This window comes from Chlorocebus sabaeus, chromosome 12 (genome assembly GCF_047675955.1).
Source record: "Chlorocebus sabaeus isolate Y175 chromosome 12, mChlSab1.0.hap1, whole genome shotgun sequence".
NCBI classification, from domain to species: domain Eukaryota; kingdom Metazoa; phylum Chordata; class Mammalia; order Primates; family Cercopithecidae; genus Chlorocebus; species Chlorocebus sabaeus.
In genome coordinates this window covers 103,323,833-103,347,838 of record NC_132915.1, presented here as the reverse complement: position 1 = coordinate 103,347,838, position 24,006 = coordinate 103,323,833, and the positions used below count along the sequence as shown (strand labels likewise).

The 24,006-nt window shown below is 55.7% G+C and overlaps 2 protein-coding genes across 3 annotated transcripts; both read left to right on the top strand.

Annotated features, from left to right (window-relative positions):
* Nucleotides 1-608: 608 nt before the first annotated feature.
* PIP5KL1 (phosphatidylinositol-4-phosphate 5-kinase like 1) lies at nt 609-11,439 on the top strand. Its single transcript, XM_008006109.3, has 10 exons — nt 609-685; nt 1,517-1,714; nt 2,922-2,972; nt 3,188-3,342; nt 3,624-3,748; nt 4,067-4,101; nt 4,190-4,245; nt 6,130-6,242; nt 6,854-7,007; nt 9,466-11,439. The coding sequence occupies exons 1-10, from the start codon at nt 656-658 to the stop codon at nt 9,731-9,733; spliced, it is 1,185 nt and encodes a 394-aa protein (XP_008004300.2). The 5' UTR covers nt 609-655; the 3' UTR covers nt 9,734-11,439.
* Nucleotides 11,440-14,449: 3,010 nt separating this feature from the next.
* ST6GALNAC4 (ST6 N-acetylgalactosaminide alpha-2,6-sialyltransferase 4) lies at nt 14,450-23,962 on the top strand. 2 transcript variants are annotated; one of them, XM_008006107.3, is made up of 6 exons: nt 14,450-14,685; nt 14,992-15,078; nt 16,601-16,786; nt 18,855-19,267; nt 21,779-21,886; nt 23,286-23,962. In XM_008006107.3, the coding sequence occupies exons 2-6, from the start codon at nt 15,067-15,069 to the stop codon at nt 23,473-23,475; spliced, it is 909 nt and encodes a 302-aa protein (XP_008004298.3). In that variant the 5' UTR covers nt 14,450-14,685; nt 14,992-15,066; the 3' UTR covers nt 23,476-23,962. The 2 variants fall into 2 exon arrangements, with proteins under 2 accessions (XP_008004298.3, XP_072878057.1); XM_073021956.1 differs by having other exon boundaries at nt 14,451-14,582.
* The last annotated feature ends 44 nt before the right edge of the window (nt 23,963-24,006 follow it).

Below are 24,006 nucleotides of genomic sequence, written 5' to 3'. Positions count from 1 at the left end.
TGAGTGGTTTGAGATGGGCCTGGGGTCAGGGTGAGGGGTTTGGGTTTTGTTCCATTGCCATGGGAGCCACTGGAGGCTTTAAGCACGAGAGTGACATCATCTGAATTATGCTTTTAAAGATCACGCAGGCAGCTGAGCCCCTCCCTCTCGCTCACCACTAAATCCCCAGGGCCTAGCACTGCTGGCCCACAGTGGGTGTTCAATATCTATGTGTTCAGTGAATGGATGTCCCGACTTTCCTGTGTGACCTAGAGGTAGTGACTTCTTTCTCTAGATCACTCAGTGTTTTCACCCAAAAGACAGGCAAAGGGAATTTCACGCCAGAATGGGTGGGTGGCACAGGATTTAGGTTACTCGCCTCCCCAGGCGGCCCTAGCGACCCGAGTCCCCCAGCCCAGGGCGGAAAATGGGGGTGCTCCCTTCGCGGGACCCCAGCCAACGTCCGGCGGCCCCGCCCCAGCCGGACCGATGTCTGAAGGATGCTGCAGCCGCGGGGGCGGGACCCGCAGGCCATCGCCAGCGCCTCCCGTGCAGATTGGATGCAGCCGCGGTCGGCGCCACCCGATTGGTCGGCCGCGAGGCAGGGGCGGGGCCTGACTCCTGCAGCTGGGCGGCGGGGAACGCGGCCAAAGCCCGGGAAGCTGCTGCGGGGGCGATGGCTGCGCCGAGCCCCGGGCCCCGCGAGGTAGGTGCGGACCCGAGAGAGGACAGGAGAGGGAAGGGTTGGTGGGCAGGGGTCGGGCCTCCCCTCGGCTAGCGGCGCGGACACGCCCCCATCCAAGCCAGGGAGGGGCCCTGCTGCCGGCGAAGACCAGGACACGCCCCACACGGGGCACCAGGTATGCCGAGGGGCGGCCTGGCGGAGATCTCTCAGCACTTCCTCAGTTTCCTCATCGGGAAAATGGAGAGGATGCTAAAGCTCCTCCTTCAGGGGGCTGTTAGGAGGTCAAGCTCTCATCCAGTGCGGGGCACACAGTGGATGCCCACTACTGGTGGGTCAGCGGCTATGACCAGCATCGCGCTGGCCCCTCCGTGCTGGCCTGGAGGCGCTCAGCATAGGCGAATGGAATAGTTGTGACTGAATCACCGGCATCACAGCTCCCGTTATCAAGGGCTCCCGTGCAAGGAGCTCAAACTCAACAGTAACAAGAGTTCATACCTGCCACAAACAAGCTGTTCGAGTTTTCACGTTGCAGATGAAAAAATGAGGCACAGAAAGGTTAGGCGACTTACCTAAGGTCACAAGGTTGGTGAGAGACGGTCCGTCTCAGGCCAGGTTTGACTGCAGAGCTTACGCCGTATCTACTGATAATCATAACCATTGCTCTACTCAGGTGCTGACTGCGTGCCAGGCACTGTGTGGCCCCTCTTGGGTACCAGCATCATCTATTTTACAGCTGAAGAAACTGAGGCAGAGAGAGATGAGGGGAAGTCTCACAAGTAGTGCAAGTGGGACTTGAACCCTGATCTTTTTCCTCTGTGACGCTGCCACAGGCTGTTTGTGTCCTCCCACCAGGTCCTGGCCCCCTCCCCTGAGGCTGGATGCAGAGCAGTCACCTCCAGCCGCCGGGGGCTTCTCTGGCGCCTCCGTGATAAGCAGTCTCGCCTGGGCCTGTTTGAGATCAGCCCGGGGCATGAACTGCATGGGATGACGTGCATGATGCAGGCAGGGCTGTGGGCTGCCACCCAGGTCTCCATGGACCACCCACCCACGGTGAGTGGCCCATCTGTCCCACAAATGTCCACACCAGCAATAGCAAGACGTGGCTGATGCCCTGTCTGGCTAAAACTGCAGGTGTGGGGATCAGAGAGGGACATCAAGGGGAGGAAGGCAGAGAGGGAGGAACATCGTGATGTGGGAGCTGGAATGTCTGAGGTGTATTGGGCATGTGAGGAACCCCTTGACTCAGGTGGTTGCTGTGTGACTCTAGGTGGGTCTCTGCCTCTCTCTGGGCCTCAGTGTCCCCACCTGTATAATAGAGGGAGATTATACTCCTTGGTTTCTGAGGCCCTCCCAGCCCTGCCAGGGTGTATGGTTGAAAAGGGACCCACCCCCACCCTACTGGCCTGGCCCATCCTCTCTGGAGCTCAGGCTGAGGCAGGGCTGGCTCAGCAGAAAGGTGGCCCAACTGCAAGCTCAGCAGCTGGGCGGGCCTGGGTGAGCATGTGTGTGGCGTTTGTGTGTGTGCATGTGTGCGCAGTGGGACCACATTCCATAGGCCACATCCGGGCACAGGGACCTGGAGATCCAGGGAGAGTGCAGAGACACGAGGGAGTTCTCTAACTCGAAAACTGACCTCATCACCTGCTGAAAAGCTTCCATGGCTCCCCAGTACTCAGCATGACCTCTGGATCCAGCTGCATCCAGCCTTGTTCACACTCCCTCCCTCCCTGACTGGCTTCAACCACTTGGGCCCTCCTTCCCTTGCTGGCTGCCACCAGTGCTGTTTCTACTGCTGCGAGCACCCTGCTCCTTCTCTCCACTACCCTTTAGATTTCAGCTTAGAGGTCCCCACCCCCAGGAAGCCTTCTCTGATTTTTCCCCTCCCAGGTTGCATCAGGCAGGTCCCTTGGCTTCAGAGCCATCCCCTTGTACTGGACAGAATCTGGCTTCACTTGGCCAGCCTGTGAGTCTGGGAACGTGCCTGGCTTAAATTCATGGCCTGGTGCTGGGGACCCAGAATGGATGAAATACACTCAGGCCTTGCTGTGGGTCACTCTTGTCCCCCTGGCAGCCCTGGGAGAGTGAGCAACGCATCTGCCCAACTCAGGCACTCCTAGAAACAACTCCGGTCCCAGTTTGCTGAAGGAATCAAATTGGAGGAGATGGGGGGCTGGCCAGGTGCAGGACATCTGGAGATCCTGGGGCAGGCAGCAGGGGACTGAGGGGTTGCCCTGAGCTCCTCTACCTCTCCCTGCAGGGGCCACCCTCCCAGGACGATTTCTCGGAGGTCCTAACCCAGGTTCATGAGGTAGGAGGCCCCAGACTCCCATCTGGGGAGGGATGTGTGCTGGTCTTGCTCTCTCCTCTGCAGTTTTCCCATCTGTGCAGTGGGACTGAAGGCTTGTCCCTGAGCCTTGGGCCTTGCAGAAAGGGTGTAGTCACCCTGACCCTCCTGTCCCAGGACCAACTGCACACACCCGGGCCCACGCAGACACTCCAGAGGAGGCTTTTCCTCCCCTGCAGGGCTTCGAGCTGGGCACGCTGGCCGGCCCCGCCTTTGCCTGGCTGCGCCGCTCCCTGGGCCTGGCGGAGGACGACTATCAGGCTGCCCTGGGCCCCGGCGGCCCCTACCTGCAGTTCCTCAGCACCTCCAAGAGCAAGGCCAGCTTCTTCCTGTCGTGAGCTTGCGGCAGGGGTGGGAGTGGTACCCCTGGCTGGGAGGGCAGAACTCCCAGTGGCGGGGAAGGCCGCCTGAAGAGAGAAACAGAGCGGCCCTGATCTGGGAGGGTCAGGGCCGGACGGTGGACAGATGAGAGAGGAGAGGGGTGCGAGGGCCGAAGGCTAGAGGGGCGGTGCCGAGATCTGGGAGCGAGATCCACGTGCACAGGTCGGGGAAGGGGGCCGGGTGAGAGCCGCTCCAGTCAGGCCTGGGCAGTGACCTCTTTCTCTTGCCCCCCAGCCACGACCAGCGCTTCTTCTTGAAGACCCAGGGGCGCCGAGAGGTGCAGACTCTGCTCGCCCACCTGCCCCGCTACGTGCAGCACCTGCAGCGGCACCCGCACTCGCTGCTGGCGCGGTTGCTGGGTACGCGGCTGGGGGCGGGGCTCGGTGGGGGCCGGTCCTAGGTGGCAATATACCTGGGGAGGACGGGGTATGTGGGCGGGGCCCAAATGGGCGGATTTGGGGTTGTAGGGCACGGGGTTGGGGACATGCATGGGGGCGGGGCACCACTGGGGTTGGGTTTAGGGGTGGGATCGAGTCGGGATCCGGACCCCAGACAAGGAAGGGTCCGGGTGCCGCGGATCTTGAGAAGGAGGCGTGGCCTGGCGCTGGGACTGGTGCCGGATGCACCCCGGGTCGTGGAGTTTGGGGATCCTCATTCGGCGCCCTCTTCCCTTCCAGGAGTGCACAGTCTGCGGGTGGACCGGGGAAAGAAGGTGGGTGAAGCCAAGGAGAGGTGGCTGGGCGGAGCGGGTGGCTGGAGGGCGACAGCCGGCCTCCCTCACTCCCTGTCCCGGCCCCCAGACGTACTTCATCGTCATGCAGAGCGTCTTCTACCCCGCCGGCCGCATCTCCGAGAGGTGAGTGGCCCAAGCAGGTCTGGTGCCCCACCCCAGCCGAAACTCACCGCCTGAAGCACCCACGCTCACTAGCCAGAAGGTGAAACTGAGGCCCAGGAAGGAGAAGGGGCGTTCCCAAGATCTGGTGGGTCAGAGACAGTGATGCTTACGCCCAGCATATCTGGAGCACTCAGTGTGCGTTAGGCGCCGTGTTGGGCCCTTCTCATGCTTTTTAATTCCCAGAAGGACGCTGAGGGGCAGCTCTTATCCTCCTTCCTAGAAGAGAAACCGAGGAAGGAGAAGGCCACACAGCTAACATGTGGGGAGCAGCGACTCAGACCCAGCCTCTGACTGCACGTAGCCCCCTGTGCCCTCCAGCGCTGGCTCTGCCCACAGGTTCCCTGCCCCCCCCCCCCCCGCCGCCATTGGCTACCCCCAGGCCCTTCTGATGCCTCCGCCTGGGGTTGGATCCCTGTGTCTGGGACACCTTCAGGGGTAACAAGGTGTCCAGAGGCAGGCACAGGCAGGGCTCAAGCCTGGGCTGGGCCTCCAGTGGCCTGAGTGTGAATGCCTGCTCTGCTCTTATCTTTAACTCAGAAACAATAATAGACCAGGGTTCAGCTATAGGGCCGGGCATGGTGGGTCTCGCTTGTAATCACAGCACTTTGGGAGGCCAAGGCAGGAGGATTACTTGAACCCAGGAGTTGGAGACCACCCTGGGCAATATAGTGAGACCCTGCCTCTACAAAAAACGAAAAAATTAGCTGGGTGTGGTGGCATGTGCCTGTAGTCCCAGACACTTGGGAGGTTAAGGTGGGAGGATTGCTTGAGCCCAGGTGGTCGAGGCTTTAGTGAGCCGTGTTTGTTTCACTGCACTCCAGCCTGGGTGACAGAGTAAGACCTTCTCTAAAAAAGGAAAGAAGCAGGTGAGATTCCATCTCAAAAAAAAAAAGGAAGGAAGGAAGGGAAAGAAAGAAAAGAAAGAAAGAGAGAGAAAGAAAGAAAGAGAGAAAGAGAGAGAGAGAAAGAGGCCAAGAGAGAGAAAGAGAGAGAAAAAAAGAAAGAAAGAAGAAAGAAAGAGGAAGGAAGGAAGAGAAAGAGAGAAAGAGAGAGAGAGAAAGAAAGAGAGAGAGAGAAAGAGAAAAAGAAAGAAAAAGGAAGGAAGAGAGAGAGAAAGAAAGAGAGAAAGAAAGAGAAAGAGAAAGAAAGAAAGAAAAAAAGAAAGAGGAAGGAAGGAAGACAGAGAGAAAGAAAGAGAGAGAAAAAGAAAGAAAGAGGAAGGAAGATAAAGAGAGAGAGAAAGAAAGAGAAAGAGAAAGAAAGAAAAAAGAAAAAGGAAAGAAGAGAAAGAAAGAGAAAGAGAGAGAAAGAAAGGAAGGAAGGAAGAGAAAGAAAGAGGGAAAGAAAGAAAGAAAGAAGGAAGGAAGATAGAGAGAAAGAGAGAGAGAAAGAAAAAAGAAAGAAAAAGAAAGAGAGGAAGGAAGAGAAAGAAAGAGAAAGAAAGAGGGAGGAAGGAAGGAAGAAAGAAACGAAAGAAAGAAAGAAAAGAAAGAAAGAAGGAAAGACGGAAAGGAAGAAAGGAAGGAAGGAAGGAAAGAAAGAAAGAAGAAAGAAAAGAAAAGAAAGGAAGGAAGGAAGGAAGAAAGAAAGAAAGAAAGAAAGAAAAGAAAGAAAGAAAAAAGAAAGAAAGAAAAAGAAAGAAAGAAAGAAAGAAAGAAAGAAAGAAAGAAAGAAAGAAAGAAAGAAAGAAAGAAAAGAAAAGAAAAGAAAGAGGCCAGGGTTGTGCTGAGGACTGGGGATGATCTATGTAACAGTTCAGTGCACATAAGTAGTCACTGGAAGCTCTTGTGAGATTCTCTGTGTGTCTCAAATCTATGTAAAGCTGAATTCTGTCGCCTCACTCAGGTATGACATCAAAGGCTGCGAGGTGAGCCGCTGGGTGGATCCCGCCCCTGAGGGCAGCCCCATTGTTCTGGTGCTGAAGGACCTCAACTTTCAGGGCAAGACCATCAAGCTGGGTGAGTCACGGGGGTGGTCACTGCCTGCCCCTCCTTCATTCAGGGTGAAGTTTAGAAGGGTGTCCCTGCTGCCCTCTGCCTGAGTCATTAAGAGCCCAGTTTCTGCTGGGTGCGGTGGCTCATGCCTGTAATCCCAGCACTTTGGGAGGCCAAGATAGGTGAATCACGAGGTCAGTAGTTCAAGACCAGCCTGGCCAAGATGCTGAAACCCCATCTCTACTAAAAACACAAAAATTAGCGGGGCGTGGTGGCACACACCTGTAATCCCAGCTATTCAGGAGGCTGAGGCAGGAGAATCACTTGAATCCAGGAGGCAGAGGTTGCAGTAAGCTGAGATGGCACCACTGCACTCCAGCCTGTGCAACAGAGCAAGACTCCGTCTCAAAAAATAAAATAAAAATAAAAGAGTCCAGATTCTGGAATCAGGCAGAGCAGAGTTCAAATTCAGGCTCCATGACTTCCTAACTAGGTGACCAAGGCAAATTACAGATGAGTTTCTTTATTTGTGAGATGGGGACAGTAATGCCACGTGCTGTCACGGGGCAGAGTGTGTGGAGCACCGTGGCTGGCACATGATGAGCGCTCAGGTTGGGGCACTGATGCTCCGGCAGGGCCCCAGCGGAACTGGTTCCTCCGCCAGATGGAACTGGACACCACCTTCCTCCGGGAGCTCAACGTGCTGGATTACAGCCTCCTGATGGCCTTCCAATGTCTCCACGAGGATGAGAGGGGCCTGGGCAGCAGCCTCATCTTCCGTACAGCCAGGTGAGCCCCCCACAGGGGCAACAGCGAGATTGAGGTGGTGAGAGTAAAGGAAAGACAGACATGGGGGCGTGGGAGTGCCTTCCCTCTGCTGGGAGCAGTGCAGCCAAAGACACGAAGGCTGGAAAATGCAGAGTTTGTGTGTGTGTATGTGCATGTGTGTGTGTGCGCGCATGTGTGCATATGTATGTGTGCGTGCATGTGCGTGCATGCATGGGTGTGTGTGTGTGTGTGTGTGCGTGCGTGTGTGCGTAGAGGGGAGGGCTGGAGAAGCCTAGCTGGTAGGGCAGGAGGGGCACAGGTGGACTGCAGCAGGGGACAGAACAGATGAAGTCCACTTGGAGAAGAGCTTTGGTGATTATTTGAAGACTCTGCCCGTTTTCCAATGGGGCTGTGGAAGGTTTCAGAGCAGAGAAAAAGACCTATTTTTAAATTAAAAAAAAAATTTTTTTTAAAAGACCTATTTTTAATTTTTTAAATTTTTGCTTTTTTTTTTTGAGATGGAGTTTTGATCTGTCATCCAGGCTGGAGTGCAGTGGTGCCCTCTTGGCTCACTGTAACCTCTGCCTCATGGATTCCAGTGATTCTCCTTCCTCAGCCTCCTGAGTCTGGGATTACAGACACCCGCCACCATGCCTGGCTAATTTTTTTTTTTTTTTTTTTTTTTTTTTGAGATGGAGTCTTACTCTGTTGCCCAGAGTAAGACTGGAGTGCAGTGGAGTGCAGTGGTGCAATCTTGGCTCACTGCAACCTCTGCCTCCCAGGTTCAAGCAGTTCTCCCTCCCTCAGCCTCCTGAGTAGCTGGGATTACAGGCACACACCAGCATGCCTGGCTAATTTTTGTATTTTTATTAGAGATGGGGTTTCACCAAGTTGTCCATGCTGGTCTTGAACTCCTGACCTCAGGTGATCCACCTGCCTCTGCCTCCCAGAGTGCTGGGATTACAGGTGTGAGCCACAGCACCCGGCCAATTTTTGTATTTTTAGTGGAGAAGGGGTTTTGCCATGTTGACCAGGCTGGTCTTGAACTCCTGAACTCAAGAGATTCATCTGTCTCAGCCTCCCAAAGTGTTGGGATGACAGGCATGAGCCACCGCGCCCAGCCTAATTTTTGCTTTAAAGGGTCCTTGCCCTTTAAGCTGGTCATTCTACTTCCAGGACCCTGAGGTCATCATCGTTGGCACCGTCTTCCCATCCTCATCTCAGTAGTGGTAACTGTCACTCCTTCACGCTGACCGGGAGCCTCACTGGGAGGGTAGACTCATCCCCATTTGAGAAATATGAGAACTGAGGCTCGGGAAGGGGACATGAGGTTGCAGAATGACTTCCGAGGACTCATGTTAGTACTTGACCAGCTACTTCCATTTCTGTTCCCTCAGACCCACTCCTGAGGTCGAACAGAATTACATAGGGGCTAAGACAGGCACTCCACTGATCCAGTGGGTGGACAAGGGGAGTGAAGGAGGAGGTCCGCTCATCCAGCCGCCACCCCTCTCATCCCGTGCCTTGTTCCTTCCCCTCGGAGGAAGAACTTGGGATGGGTGAGGCTTGGGTAGAATTTGGAGTCATGGCTCCTCAAGCAGTCTGTGGCTAGGCTGGACATGTCCTGACCGGATGGTGATAAGCCTGCCATGGGGCACAGAGCCTCCCACATGTGCGCATCCAAGCGAGGTCAGCTTCTCCCTTGCCTTCTCCCCCTAGCTGGTGCTTAGGCCACCACTGTCATTCAGTCAGTGATTCCTGGTTTGCATGGAATTGCTGTGACATTGAAATATTTTTATGTTGGCTGTCCCAGCCCCACCCCCACCCAGTTCCCAGCCCCTACTCAGAACTTCCCCATCCCGCATCTCCCAGTCATCCAGGTAGCCCACAGGGTACCAGCATTCTGCCCAGACTCTCAGACCACTGAGTTCTGATTGGCTAGCGCAGGCAGGGCTTTTTTCTCATTGGTATATTTACCCCCAGACCCAGACAGGACAGGATTAAAGCCCCTCAGCGATGCCTGAGGACAAAGTTAGGGAACTGAACCTGCTTCTGCTGGGACTGGGCGCCCCGCCAAAGGTACCTTCTGATATGGAATATATTTTGAGGCAAAATCATACACACGCCTTGTGTAAACTGGGGTCGCTGGATTTTGTTCACAAAACTTCTGCTCCGCGACCCTGAGACTTCTAGGGTTGGATGACTCCAAACAGAAATTTAGGAAATAGACTTACTTGAAGTCATGTGACACCACATTTCAAGGCTCAGTGGCCACCTGTGGCCAATTTCTAAGTACTGAACAGTGCAGCTCTAGCCCAACACTTTGACTTTTCTCATCTACCTGACTTCACAAACCTAGGCACACAGGAGATGTGGGAATGAGCTGGTAGAGGGGTGGGCAGCCTGGCCAGGCTTGCAGAGCCAACTGGCTGGGGCTTCCTGGAGGAGGTGGCAGCTTCATCCTCCTGTCGGCCCCCAGGTCTGTGCAAGGGGCACAGAGCCCGGAAGAGTCAGGAGTCCAAAACCGCCGGCTGCTGCCCGACGCCCCCAACGCCCTACACATCCTGGACGGGCCCGAGCAGCGCTATTTCCTGGGCGTAGTGGATCTTGCCACGGTCTATGGGCTCCGCAAGCGGCTGGAGCACCTGTGGAAGACACTGCGCTACCCGGGCCGGACCTTCTCCACTGTCAGCCCGGCTCGCTACGCCCGTCGCCTCTGCCAGTGGGTGGAGGAGCACACAGAGTGACGGGCGCCCGGCCCCACTTTCCGGATCTAGATGATGGGCTCACGCCAGGAACACCGGTTCCCTTGGGCCCGAGCATCTCGCCTGCGCTTCCTCCTGATGGTCGCCAGAGGGCAGCATCCCCTAACTAATACCGTAACCGCGCAGCCCGGTTTGACGGTGGTGCCGTGCCCAGCATCATGCCAAGGATTCCCCTACTTTAGCTCATTTAGTCCTTAAAAAAAAATGCTATTATTCTCTTTTTACAGACCATGAAATGGAGGCTCAGGGGGTGAAGGGACTGATCAAGATCATTCAGCAATAAATGCTGGAACCAGGACTCAACCATGACTTTTGGATTCCGGAGCCTGTACTCTTAACCACCAGCTCCTGCAGCTTGGTCCTCATGATCTGGGCAAGGGGGGAGGCTGAAGGCTGCAGCCCTCTTGTCGTCCAGATGGGGAAACTGAGACCCAGAGACTTTAAGGGGCTTATGCACCGGTAAGTGGCAAGGTCGGCCCTGAGTACCCAGGCCTCCCGACCCCCTGCTCCTGGCCCGATACTCTAGGGATGCAGGTGGGGGAAGCTGGGGTCCTGGGGGGCTGCCTGGAGCTCTGCGAGGCATTCTGAACGGCGTCTGAAGTGAGCTCTGCCCTCTGAAAGTCACTTTTCTCATCAGTGAAATGGGGGCAAGGGTCCATGGTCAGACCAAGGTGTTGGCTGCACAGACATCACCGGGAGCCTGCATGGCCCCTGATCACTCCTTCTCCTTCCTCCAGCAAACTCCAGCCTGGCCTCTGACCCCAGTTCAATCTGACCATGACCAAGCCCAAGCGGGCCTTTCCTCCAGAGCTGCTCCAGGGCCTGGCTGTGTGACTGGGGCAAGGTGCTAAACCTCTCTGTGCCTCGCTGGTCTAATCTATAAAATGAAAGAATGGAAACAGACCTCATTAACTCATTAAATATTTGCTGAGCACCTGCCATGTGACAGGCCCTCTGCTGGGTAATGGGGACCTGGGGACAAAGCAAGTGGCACAGATTCTGCCTTTATGGAACTCACGGAACTCACAGTCTGGGGGAAGGGACCCCTACCCGATCATTTGATGGATAGTGTTGGGGGAAGGGCTTTAACTTCTCCACTGAAACCAGAGAAGAGTCTGACATGTCCCTAGAAGGGTCCCAAGTTAAGAGCACAGCAAGGGCCTGGGGTGAGAGAAGGAAAACATTTCCGAGTGGGAGGGGGCCACGTGGGCCAAGAGTGGACCCCCAAGATTGGACAGTGCAGGACCTCAGGGAAGCCATTCAGCTGCAATGCACACTGCTACTCCACTGACCCATCAGATCCCACCAAAGAAAGATGGCGAGGGGCGAGGCGTGGTGGCTCATGCCTGTAATCCCAGCACTTTGGGAGGCCAAGGTGGGTGGGTCACTTGAGGTCAGGAGTTTGAAACCAGCCTGGCCAACATGGTGAAACCTTGTCTCTACTAAAAATACAAACATTAGCCAGGTGGCGGGCGCCTGTAGTCCCAGCTTCTTCGGAGGCTGAGGCAGGTGAATTCCTTGAACCCAGGAGGCAGAGGTTGCCATGAGCCGAGATGACACCACTGCACTCCAGCCTGGGCAACACAGCAAGACTGTGTCTCAAACAAAACAACAAAAAAAGAAAGATGGCTGAGGGGGAAGGGGGAGGAAGGAGAAGGCTCTGGCTGCAGGGTTCCTGGAATATTTGGTTTTGGGGTTTTTTGGAGACAGGGTCTCCCTCTGTCACCTATGCTTGAGTGCAGTGGCATGGATTACAGCTCACTGCAGCCTCAACCTCCTGGGCTCAAGTGATCCTCCCACCTCAGCTTCCCAAGTAGCTGGGACTACAGGCATGTGCCATCACACCTGGCTACTTTTACTTTATCCTGCAAAGACAGGGTCTCGCCATATTGCCCAGGCTGATCTTGAACTCCTGGGCTCCAGCAATTCGCCCAATTTGATCCTCCCAAAGTGTTGGGCCCACAGGCATGAACCACTGCACTTCACCAGAATGTAGGTATTTTAAATATTGATATCACTTCTAGTCAGCTGGGTGACTTTGCCTGATTTCTCAACCTCTCTGTGCTGGCATGAGCTGAGTGGAAATTTCTTGTTCTTGCTTTAGCAGGAAGTTGTGACATAGAGTGTGTCATGCCCATCACTCAGGAGGTGATGGGCCAGGGAAACTCAGAGGTGGCAGGGAATTGCAACAGGAACTAGAGTCTGACTCCACATTTCCACCCGTCTGGATCCCACAGGGCTGAGTCAGTGCCACAGAGTCCCGCTGTCACACATAAGGATGACTCAGCCCCTCTCCACCTTTGGGTCTCTGGCCATGAGCCTGGCCGGGACCTCAGGCTGGAGAGGAAAGTGATTTATTCAAGAACTCATGGGACCCAGGCTCTCCTAACTCATGCACTGATAGACGTGACCTAGCACCTAGTGTGTGCTGGGCACTGTGCAGGTGTGGAGGTGCCCTGAGCACATGGCTGGTCTGACTTTGCCCACATGGAGCTTAGAGTCTGTGGGGCAGTGGACCATAAACAAGGTAACCAGTTAATACACAGGGCAATTTCAGAGTGTGACAAACACTATGAAAAACTGAGTTGGGGTGAGGCAAGAGGGATGGGGGTGCAGTGTTGGCTGGGTGGCTGGCAAGGGCTTTTCAGAGGAGGTGATGCTTCAGCTGAATGACAAGAGGAGCCACTATATGACTAGCGCCGTCCAGTAGAGGACACAGTGAGTGCAAAGGTCCTGCAGTAGGAACGGCTTCAGTATGATTGGCGGTCGGAGGGTGGCCAGGGTCGGTGGAGGCTGACTGAAGGAGTTCACCCCGTGTAGGATCATGTAGGTTGTGGTAAGCAGAGTAGGTTTTTGCCAAAAGCAAAGTGAAGATGTTTCTCTGGGGCTGTAGGACTTCCCGGTCACAGTTCCACTGTAGTCTTATGATCCTCATCTCCCCTGGGAGCCCGGACCATTTGGGCATGCTGCTGTCTCCATGTGGTCCTAGCAAGGGTGGAGTTGCCTCTCTGGGGAAGGAATCATCATCTCACCAGCCATTGTGGGCAGTGTGTGAATCCATAGGGAGCTTCTCACCATTGTGCCCTCAGGGTCGGGCCTATGAGCAAAGAAACTTGAAGAATGAGGACTGAGAAGGAAGGGCTCTGGCTTTGGGGACACACTGCCTTGTGTGAGTGAGGAGCCATGGTGACTGAGGGTGAACCACTACTCCCCACATGTGTCCAGGCTGGAGTGGCAGACACAGGAGAGTTTGTGCTCAAAGGAGGCCCCTGGGGGGCAGGGCCACTACAGCAGCCCTCCTCCCAGCCCCTGGACAGGCACTGAGTCCTACAGCACCAGGCCCGGGGTGATATGGCTTTGAACCTAGAGCAGGGTAGACTGGGAAGGTTGCTGAGCTGGGGACAGATACCCTCGCATCCAGCCTAGGCCTGAGCCTCTGAGAAAAAGGAAAAAGGAGTTTGAAATGGAGACCAGGGAAGGAGCCCAAGCTGGTTCCCAGGCCAGCACCCTGCAGAGGAGGTGGGTGTGGCGGGGATGGGGAGATGATCTTTCTGGCCAATGCAATATTTTGCAAAAAAAAAAAAAATCATAAACAAGGGCTGGGCGTGGTGGCTTACGCCTGTAGTCCTAGCACTTTGGGAGGCTGAGGCAGGCAGGTCACTTGAGGTCAGGAGTTCGATACCAGCCTGGCCAACATGGTGAAACCCTGTCTCTACTAAAAATATAAAAGTTAGCTGGAAATTGCTTGAACCCGGGAGGCGGAGGTTGCAATGAGCCAAGACGGTGCCACTGTACTCCAGCCTGGGCAACAGAGACTGTGTCTCAAAAAAAAAAAAAAAAACTTAGACGGGAAGTGTGCCCTCTCACTTCCGCATAGGCCCACCCCTGCTGCCGTCCCAGTGCTTTCTGCCACCAGCCTGGCGCCTGAAGGCAGTTGCCTCTGAGATCCCAAGGGACCCCAATAGGACACACTGCGGCATCTGCCCGGGGCCTGGGCTAGCTTGACTTGGATTTGGAGGACATTCCAGCGAGGTAGCCTTTGAGAGGTAAGAGTAGGTGGTCACAGCCCCGGGTCTGGAGTGAAACTGCCTGGGTTCGAATCTTGGCTGTGACAGGAGCTGCTTCTGCACGTGGGTCTCAGAGGAGAAAAACAGGCTCAGGTGAATGTCACCCTGACATAATCATAATAAAATAATCATATTGAAAATAATTTATGTATTCGTTGTTTGTCTGAATTTCCAGTGTCACTGGGCATTCTGTATCTTACTTGATAAATCCAGCAACCCTACCAATTGAAACGTGGACTGCCTGACCCGAAGCCCCGCTTAATTTCCCTGCCCAACCACCATTTCAGAAATAGAGACACTCAAGTCCGGACAGCCAGGCCGCCACTGCCCGGTGGCCCCCGACACACTCTAGGTCTCTTTCCCCTGCGGCCCGACAGCCTCGCCCAGGTAGGAGTCTGCTGGAAATGCGGAGGACAGAAAAGGGAGATGCTGGTACTCAGACTCCGTACCGGCTCTGAAGCCCCGCCCCCGGTCCTGAGGCCCCGCCCCTAGCTGGAGGCCTCGCCGCCAGCCATTCACGTCCCGCCCCGTCCCGGCCGCGCAGAGCCCTCCCCAGGTCGCGCAGGCTGCGCTCGTAGGATCCGCCTGCGGCGCGCAGGCCCCGCCCCAGGCGCGCGAGTCTCCGCCCGTCCTTGCCGGCCCCGGCCCCGCCCCCTGCCTCTGGCTGCTCGGATCAGCTTCCAGTCCGGTCGGCCCGGCCCGGGGGCCATGGAGCTCAGAGCAGCGGATCGCGAGCCTCCTGCGAACCCCAGCCTCCACGCCCGGTTAGCACCCGGCCGGGAGATGAGGCAGTGGAATCTGAAAGGGCGGTGAAAATCCCACGTCCTGCCCTCCCCCGGCCTCTCCATTCGTCCCCCGGGTAGAGAGGTAGGATGGATGGGGTGGAATTCCGGGCTTCTGGCTCTCTCTGCCCCAGACCCTATTGGTGACCTTGAGCTGGGGGTGCCCCCTGGCTGCCTCTTAGGTTGGCAGGAGGTCTCGCAAAGGTCGCTGAGTCCTGCTCCTTTAGGATGGGGACATTGCCTTCCGGTGTTTGGAGTCGTCAAGGGGTTGGATTCCCGGGCGCCATGTGCTTTCACCCCGGCCTGTACCCTCCCCTGCCTCAGTTTTCCCGATAGCCTAGAACCTCATGTGCCTTACCCCTCCCGGCTCTGAGTTTCTGGGTCTTGGCAGGTGCCGGGCTCCCACCCCTTCCCAGCCCCAGCCCTGGAGACAGCAGCCCCTAGACTACCGAGGGACAGCGACAGCATGAAGGCTCCGGTAAGTGGTGGAAGAAGGAGGACTTCCAGGGAACACAGAGACCCCCACCGGCGGAGTAGCTCAGCAGCCTCTCCACCCCAGGACCCACTGCCACTTCTGACCTCCCTGCTGCCGAGCAGAGAAGGGCAGAATGGCCTCAAAGTCCAGCCCTCTGTGTGGCCCCAGGCGGGTGGCATCCCCTCTGCGGTGTCCGTACCTTGCTATCCCTGTAAAACGGAGGTAACACTACGAGCTAACCAGGCAAGGCCTACCTGGGACTGGGGGTGTGAAAGTTCAGTTCAGCCGCTCTTGTCTTTACCGCAGAAGCCCCGGGATGTGGGAGAGAGACAGCTGGATGTGGGGGGCAGTTCATCTCAACTGCCTGAGTCAAGGTCTCTGGTTCCTCATGGGCAGGGGAGCAGGTGCCAGGCAGAACTACCTCCCCTGCACAGCTGGCCACACAGAAAAGGCCTATTTTTAGAAGCTAACATAGCTTGTGGGCAGAAAATGCTGGGCCTCGGGCAGGATGCGCCGGGGTGGGTGGGGGTGATGGGGTGGGGGGTGGCAGCGACTTGCCCACTTCTGATTTTTGGAGAGCACCAGCCAACGGCTCGGTGGCTTCTGAAGGGTGGCCTAGGGACTTGTGCGTCGAGTCTAGAAAACTGGAGCCCAGAGAGACACAGGTGGTGACCAGGGTGGACCACTACCCAGTGACTAGCCCACAGTTCTGCTGCCACCAAGCCCCTCCCCTCCTGGGAGGCTTGATGGTGGTGGAGACATTCACTAAGTCTGCCAGGAGGGCAGCCCCAGGCTGGGCCTAGCCCGGATGGCTAGAAGAGCTTCCTGGTTCCAGCCTTTGGAACATGGTTTCTGGAGGCAGGAGCCTCCAGGCACCAGCTTATCAATTATTAAAGCCATTTCTTGAATGACATTTGCTCCAATCTCCTTGTGCCACCTGGCCTGCTGATCATCAGACGGCCACTGAGTCAGCTGGGGGTGGGGCGGAGGCAGGGCCATACTAGGCAGCCCTGGTCCTAGGCTAAAGGGGCTGGTGACCCTTCTGAGGCACCACTTTCCCGTTGTCATGTGCACAGCACTTTACAGTATACAGAACGCTTTCACTGCCCCTCCCGTAAGTTCACACGGTAGGCGTTATCAGTCTCCAGTTTGTAGAGGAGGAAACAGGCCCAGAGGGATGGAGAACCACAGGTCACACAGCACACCCCAGCCTCCAGTTAGGAATATGGGCTTTCCAGCCTGTATTTAAGGCCCCACTGTGGTGCTTCTTTGCTATATAGCCTTGTACTACTCACTTCACCCTGAACTGCTTTCCTTATCTAGAAGGTGGGGATAATGACAGTGGTATCTCCAGGGCCTTATGTGCCCAGAGCTGGGCATCCCTGGGTAAGGCCCAATGGGTGGAGACCGGATTCTGCTGCTGTTCTAGGAGCTGCTCTAGACCCAGGAGGCCAGGTGCAGCGATGAAGGGGCTTCTGGGAGCCCCTCCCTACATACACCCGCCCATGGCCACTGTCTCCCTCAGGGTCGGCTCGTGCTCATCCTCCTGTGCTCTGTGGTCTTCTCTGCCATCTACTTCCTCCTGTGCTGCTGGGCTGGCCTGCCTCTCTGCCTGGCCACCTGCCTGGACCACCACTTTTCCACAGACTCCAGGCCTACTGTGCCAGGCCCCTTGCACTTCAGTGGATATAGCAGTGTGCCAGATGGGAAGGTAAGTGGGCCAGGCAATGCATCTGGGGTGGGTAGTGATAGCTGGGCTTGTCCCAAACTGGACCTTGAACTTGGCCCCTCTGCTCACCAGCCATGTGATCCTGGCCAATCATGTCACCTCTCTGAGCCCTAGGTTCTTTTTTTTTTTTTCTTTTTTTTTTTTTGAGACAGAGTCTTGTTCTGTTGCCCAGGCTGGAGTGCAGTGGTGTGATCTCGGCTCTGAGCCTTAGGTTCTAAGAAGAATTTTTTTTTTTTTTTTTTTTTTTTTTTGAGATGGCGCGATCTCGGCTCACTGCAACCTCCGCCTTCCGGGTTCAAGTGATTTTCCTGCCTTAACCTCCCGAGTAGCTGGGATTACAGGCATGCGCCACCACACCTGGCTAATTTTGTATTTTTAGTAGAGATGGGGTTTCTCCATGTTGGTCAGGCTGGTCTCGAACTCCCAACCTCAGGTGATCTGCCTGCCTTGGCCTTTCAAAGTGCTGGGATTACAGGCGTGAGCCACTGTGCCCGGCCAAGAAATTGTTTTTTGTTTGTTTGTTTGTTTGAGAAAGAGAGAGAGTCTCACTCTGTCACCCAGGCTGGAGTGCAGTAATGCGATCTCAGCTCACTGCAACCTCAGCTCACTGCAACCTCCACGTCTCGGTTTCAAGTGATTCTCATGCTTCAGCCTCCCGAATAGCTCACCGGTTCTTGCCCGTCTCGTCCTGGAAGATCTGGTCACAGTAGGCCCTCATGCGCTCAGTGAAGGTGTACACCTGCAGGCTGGGGTACATCCCGGTGAGCTGCAGCAGTGTGCGGTAGGTGCGGCCGCCGAGCACCGGGTCCATGTGCCTGCCCTAGCCCTGCCCTGGGACTACAGGCGTGCGCCACCACACCTGGCTAATTTTTAGAGATTGGGTTTCACCATGTTGGCTAGGCAGGTCTTGAGCTCCTGATCTCAAGTGATCCACCCACCTCAGCCTCCCGGAGTGCTGGAATTACAGGTGTGAGCCACCGTGCCCGGCCAGATGTTGTTTTCTTTTTCTTTTTCTTTTTTTGCATTTATATTTTTATTTGTTTATTTATTTTAGACAGGATCTCACTCTGTCAACAGGCTGGAGTGCAGTGGCACAATCTCGGCTCACTGCAACCTCTGCCTGCCAGATTCAAGGGATTCTCCTGCCTCAGCCTCCTGAGTAGCTGGGATTACAGGAGTGTGCTACCATCCCCAGCTAATTTTTGTGTTTTTGGTAGAGATGGGGTTTCGTCATGTTGGCCAGGCTGGTCTCGAACTCCTGACCTCAGGTGATTCACCCACCTCAGCCTCCCAAAGTGCTGGGATTACAGGTGTGAGCCTCTGCTCCCGGCCCAGATGTTTTCTTCCCCATTTTACAGATGAGAGACTTGAGGCTCACAGAGGCCAGTGACTTGGCCTCAGGCCACATAGCTAGGAGGGGCAGAGCCAGGATTCAGGCTCAGGACCAGGGAGTCCCACAGCTGAGGCTCACAGAGGCCAGTGACTTGGCCTCAGGCCACATAGCTAGGAGGGGCAGAGCCAGGATTCAGGCTCAGGACCAGGGAGTCCCACAGCTGTCCTGGGCACTGACGACCCTGCTTTTACTTAGAAACTGGGCACAGTGTGGGTGAGGCATGTGCAGGGGAGGGGGTGGCCTGAGAGTGACTCTGAAGAACTGAGGTTCATGTTTACTTCACAAATACTTATATGACCTCCAGTCTGTGCCAGCCACTGTTCTAAGTGTTTTATAAATATTTGCTCAAGGAAACTTCATAAGAACTTATTATGTAGAAATAGTTAGGGCCTCAGAGGCAGCCACAGGAATGAGGACCACAAATATGGCTGATGAGGAAGAGGGGGGCGGCTGAGTGCAGAACCTTAGCTCTGACACTGGATATCGCTGTGATCTGGGAAAGTCATCCCTGCTGCCCAGCCTGCAAAATGGGTTAATAACAGTCCTTCGAGCCGATACCTGATCAAGTAAGGTTGGTGGATATACCTGGGGGAGGCGCAGGGGGTGTAAGCTGCATGCTCACGCCTCTCTGTCTCTTTCTCCCTGCCTGCCCTGCAGCCGCTGGTCCGCGAGCCTTGCCGCAGCTGTGCTGTGGTGTCCAGCTCCGGCCAGATGCTGGGCTCAGGCCTGGGTGCTGAGATCGACGGTGCCGAGTGCGTGTTCCGCATGAACCAGGCGCCCACCGTGGGCTTTGAGGCAGACGTGGGCCAGCGCAGTACCCTGCGTGTCATCTCACACACAAGCGTGCCGCTGCTGCTGCGCAACTACTCACACTACTTCCAGAAGGCCCGAGACACGCTCTACGTGGTGTGGGGCCAGGGCAGGCACATGGACCGGGTGCTCGGAGGCCGCACCTACCGCACGCTGCTGCAGCTCACCAGGATGTACCCCGGCCTGCAGGTGTACACCTTCACTGAGCGCATGATGGCCTACTGCGACCAAATCTTCCAGGACGAGACAGGCAAGAACCGGTGAGCCTGGGGCGTGCCTGCTGGGGTCTCCCTGGCAGCTGGGGACCTTCATTCTCTGCGAGTCTCTTGTCCATCAGGGCTCTGCTCTGTCACGCCCGCGAGGTCAGCACTCATGGAGGCAGACATGGTCCTGCCCTCTAATGGGGGGCAGGAGGCAGAGGGGATGTCACTCGGGAAACTGTCACACAGATCTAGAATCCCAAATGGTGGTGAGAGCTATCAGGCTTTTTGAGCACCCGATGGGAAGCACTGGGCAGTGTGTGGAGGGGCATGAGGGAGCACTTCTCTCTGGAGGGAATGGTCTGTCTAACTTGGTCTCTGATATCCTTTCTGGATAATAAAAGTTAGAGGCCGGGTGCGGTGGCTCACACCTGTAATCCCAGCATTTTGGGAGGCCAAGGCGGGAGGATCACTTGAGGTCAGGAGTTTGAGGCTGGCCTGTCCAACATGGTGAAACCCCGTCTCTACTAAAAATACAAAAATTAGGGCCAGGCGTGGTGGCTCACACCTGTAATCCCAGCACTTTGGGAGACCCAGGTGGGAGGATCACAAAGTCAAGAGATCAAGACCACCCTGGCCAACATGGTAAAACCCCGTCTCTACTAAAAATATAAAAATTAGCCAGGTGTGATGGCGCATGCCTGTAATTCTAGCTACTCAGGAGAGTAGCTGAGGCAGGAGAATCGTTTGAACCTGGAGGCAGAGGTTGCAGTGAGCCAAGATCACGCCACTGCACTCCAGCCTGGGTGACAGAGTGAGACTCTGTCGCAAAAAGTAAAACAAAACAGAGCAATAACAGCCCTCTTAGCTCACCAGGCACTGGGTGAAGCACTCTGCATTCAAGGTTTCATTTTATGTCATACCCAAAAGCGCACTCATGACTCTTGCCGGTCCCTCCTCCACACGCATGCTCCTCCACCGGCCTCTGTGCTCAGGAGACAGAACAGTCAGCCGCTGGTGTATCCACCAGAAAATTGGACTGTGCCTCTGACTCCCCTTGTACCATCATCTGCCACATACAATGGCCCATGGCTGCCACCTTGACCTAAGCTGCAGGCTTCCCACCCCCACCACTCCTGGCCTGCCTGCCCTGCGTGATCCTGCCCCTGCCTGCCTCTGTGACCTTGTGTCTCCTTCAGTCTCCCTGTTCTACCCATACTGGCTATCTGGGGCTCAGACATCCATGCCTATTTCTACCTGTAGTCCTTTGCACCTGCCGTTCCGTCTCCCTGGAATGTTCTCCCAGATCTTCCCATGACAGGCTCCTCTTGCTACTCAGGTCACCTCCTCAGGGAAGCCCGCTCTTACCACCCCATCTGAAGGGGTGCCTCCCGCCCTCGCATTCTTTTTTTTTTTTTTTTTTTGAGACGGAGTTTCGCTCTGTCGCCCAGGCTGGAGTGCAGTGGCGAGATCTTGGCTCACTGCAACTCCGTCCCCCGGGTTCACGCCATTCTCCTGCCTCAGCCTCCTGAGTAGCTGGGACTACAGGTGCCCGCCACTGCGCCCGGCTAATTTTTTGTATTTTTAGTAGAGATGGGGTTTCACTGTGTTAGCCAGGATGGTCTCGATCTCCTGACCTTGTGATCTACCTGCCTCAGCCTCCCAAAGTCCTGGGATTACAGGCGTGAGCCACCGCGCTCGGCTGCCCTGGCATTCTTTATCCATTCCTTTGTTTCCTTGTCTTGGCAGCAGGTGTCATCCTCTGCCATCATCTTGCTTATAGATTTGTCTCCTAGCTACTTGTTTATCTATTTGTCTCCTTCCCTTGGGAATGTTAGCACCAGATGAAGCAGGTTCAGGGCCAGCACAGGGCCTGGGTGGGGCTCAGTTTGAATGAATGAACCAGTTCATATCTGCCCTGTAGAGGTCGAGGGCGGTGGCCCTTGGCTGGGAGGGTACCCAGGGCTGCTGCCTCCAGAGAGCTGAGGCTGGGGCCACCACCTAGCCCCTTACTCCAAGTGGAGCATGGGAGCATGGGGGCAGGGGCTGGGCTGACAGTGTTCCCTCCCTATAACCCCTAGAATTATCTCCACTTCACAGACCGGTCGTGAGGCTCAGAGAGGTTCACGAGCAAATGTGATGCCCATAGCAGAGCCAAGGTTCAAGTGGAAGATCCTTGGACTCTAGACAACCCTGCCCGACTTCAAACCGCAGTACCCTGCTGCTTCCTGCTGTCTCCCCAGGCCTGGTCCCTTAGATGAGGAGAGGACATGGCCAGAGCCTCCACACCCATCATCCAGGGGTTTGCTCAAACCCTGCAAAGCGTAACTGGGCCCAAGTCCCGCTGGGTGCTGAGGAGGTGATCAGGCCTGGGTTTGTGTGCCGTTCTGCCTGTCACCCACTGCTAGCCTTGGGCTGGCTCTGCCCCCTCCCCAGCCTCCCCCAGGGTCCCCCACAAGAGGTTGAGGTGCGTAGCCCTGGACTGGGAAAGTACCAAGTGCCACTGGGGCCTGGAGCCACCACGTGGCCCCATGTTGATAACGTCCCCCTGTCCCCCCAACCCACCCCCAGGAGGCAGTCGGGCTCCTTCCTCAGCACCGGCTGGTTCACCATGATCCTCGCGCTGGAGCTGTGTGAGGAGATCGTGGTCTATGGGATGGTCAGCGACAGCTACTGCAGGTCAGACCGGCTGGGCCGGGCACGCGGGGACACGGGGAGCACTGTGAGCCCTCCCAGGCCTTAAGCCAGAGGATTTGGGAGTTGTGGGGGCACAGAGTGTGTGGGTTTCATGGTGGGTGACCATAGCACAGATACCCCTTGGGCTCTGGGCCTTGGGAAAGAGTTCAGTGTCAAACAGGCTACCTTACCAACAACCCCAGTGCTGCTCGTTGTGGCCACAGGCTGGTCACGGGCCAGTCATGCCACCCTGCAGACCCTCTGTTTCCTTATGTGGAAAATAGAGAAAAGAACCACATCTTCCTTGGAAGGTTGTTGAAACATTTAGGGGAGGAATAATCCACAAAAGTGCTTACCACAGTCAGGGCCTATATATATAGGGCCTAAATAGATATATATACACACATACACATATATATGTGATATATTTTATATGTTTTAATTTTTGATATTATATATGATTTCTGATATTATATACTATTTGATATTATATACCATAATGACATGAAGTTCAGATGTTTATGGTATGATTTTGTACCATCGTTATATTATTATATTTCTTTTCTTTCTTTTTTTTTTTTTTTTTGAGACGGAGTTTTGCTCTTGTTGCCCAGGTTGGGGCTGGAGTGCAGTAGCGCAGTCTCGGCTCACTGCAACCTCTGCCTCCCGGGTTCAAGCAGTTCTCCTGCCTCAGTCTCCCTAGTAGCTGGGATTACGGGCGCGTGCTACCACGCCCAGCTAATTTTTTGTATTTTTAGTAGAAACGGGGTTTCATCATGTTGGCCAGGCTGATCTAGAACTCCTGACCTCAGGTGATCCACCCACCTTGGCCTCCCCAGGGATCAGGGATTACAGGTGTGAGCCACCGCACCTGGCCTATATTATTATATTTCAATATCATGGAAACTAACGAGTTCAGAACAGGTCACCCAGGTGACAGGTGTCCCTGTGCCCCAGCCATGGCCCTGGCCACACGGCTGGCCCCTGTGATGCTGATGGGGAGGTGGGCGTGCAGGGCTGGTGGCTCTGTGACATAAGAGTGAGGGGCTCCTCCCTCACCAGGAGCCCAGCACCACTAGCAGGGTGCTTGCCGTCTCCATGTCTTGATCTACGCGCTCGTTCTAGAAGGTGGATGTGACCATCTGCATTTTACACATGGGATATTGAGGCTCAAAGGGTCCATCTCTGGCCCAGAGTCATCCAGCTAGCAAGAGGCAGAGCCAGGACTTGAGACCTGGCCTTTGGGATTTGCTACTCCCCTATGTGTCTTGGCCTTCCCAGGGATCAGGCATGGGTCTCCATGAGCCCATGGGCCTGGCAAGGGGTGGTCAAGGTAGGCAGCAGGGTGTGGCAGGAGGTGAGTGAGTTCTGTCCCACACCAGCCCTGTTCCGCACCCCACAGGGAGAAGAGCCACCCCTCAGTGCCTTACCACTACTTCGAGAAGGGCCGACTGGATGAATGTCAGATGTACCTGGCACACGAGCAGGCGCCCCGAAGCGCCCACCGCTTCATCACCGAGAAGGCAGTGTTCTCCCGCTGGGCCAAGAAGAGGCCCATCGTGTTCGCCCATCCGTCCTGGAGGACTGAGTAGCCTCCGTCGCCCTGCCAGCCGCCATGCTGTTGGGAGGCCTCTGGGATGTCCCGCCATCACACTCCACAAAAACATTTAATTTATGGATCCTGCCTCCTGCCACGTGCTGGGTGGAGTGCCCCCACTCTGGCAACACTTGGAGCCATCTCAGGCCTCATGACTTGAAGGGGAGTGGAATGAGGAGCCCTGTCTCCACCTCTACTCCCTGAGTAATTCATGGCATTTGGGGGCTCACCCCACCTCCAGGTCTGTCAAGTGGCCTTTGTCCCTCGGGCTGATGGCCCCCCTACTCACCAGCATCATGACCTTGTGCCAGTCCTGGTCCTTCCTCCCCAGCCACCCCTACTACCTTTTGGTGCCACACTTCTCAGGCCGGCCGCCCTGGTTGGGGCAGCCAAGAGCCTGGGGTTCGTTGGGTGAAGGGGCCTTGGAGTTGTGACTGCCGGGGCCGTATCAGGAACGTACGGGTAAACGTGTGTTTTCTGGACACTGTCTCTAGCGTGGTCATGTGTCTAATGTGGAGACTGGAGC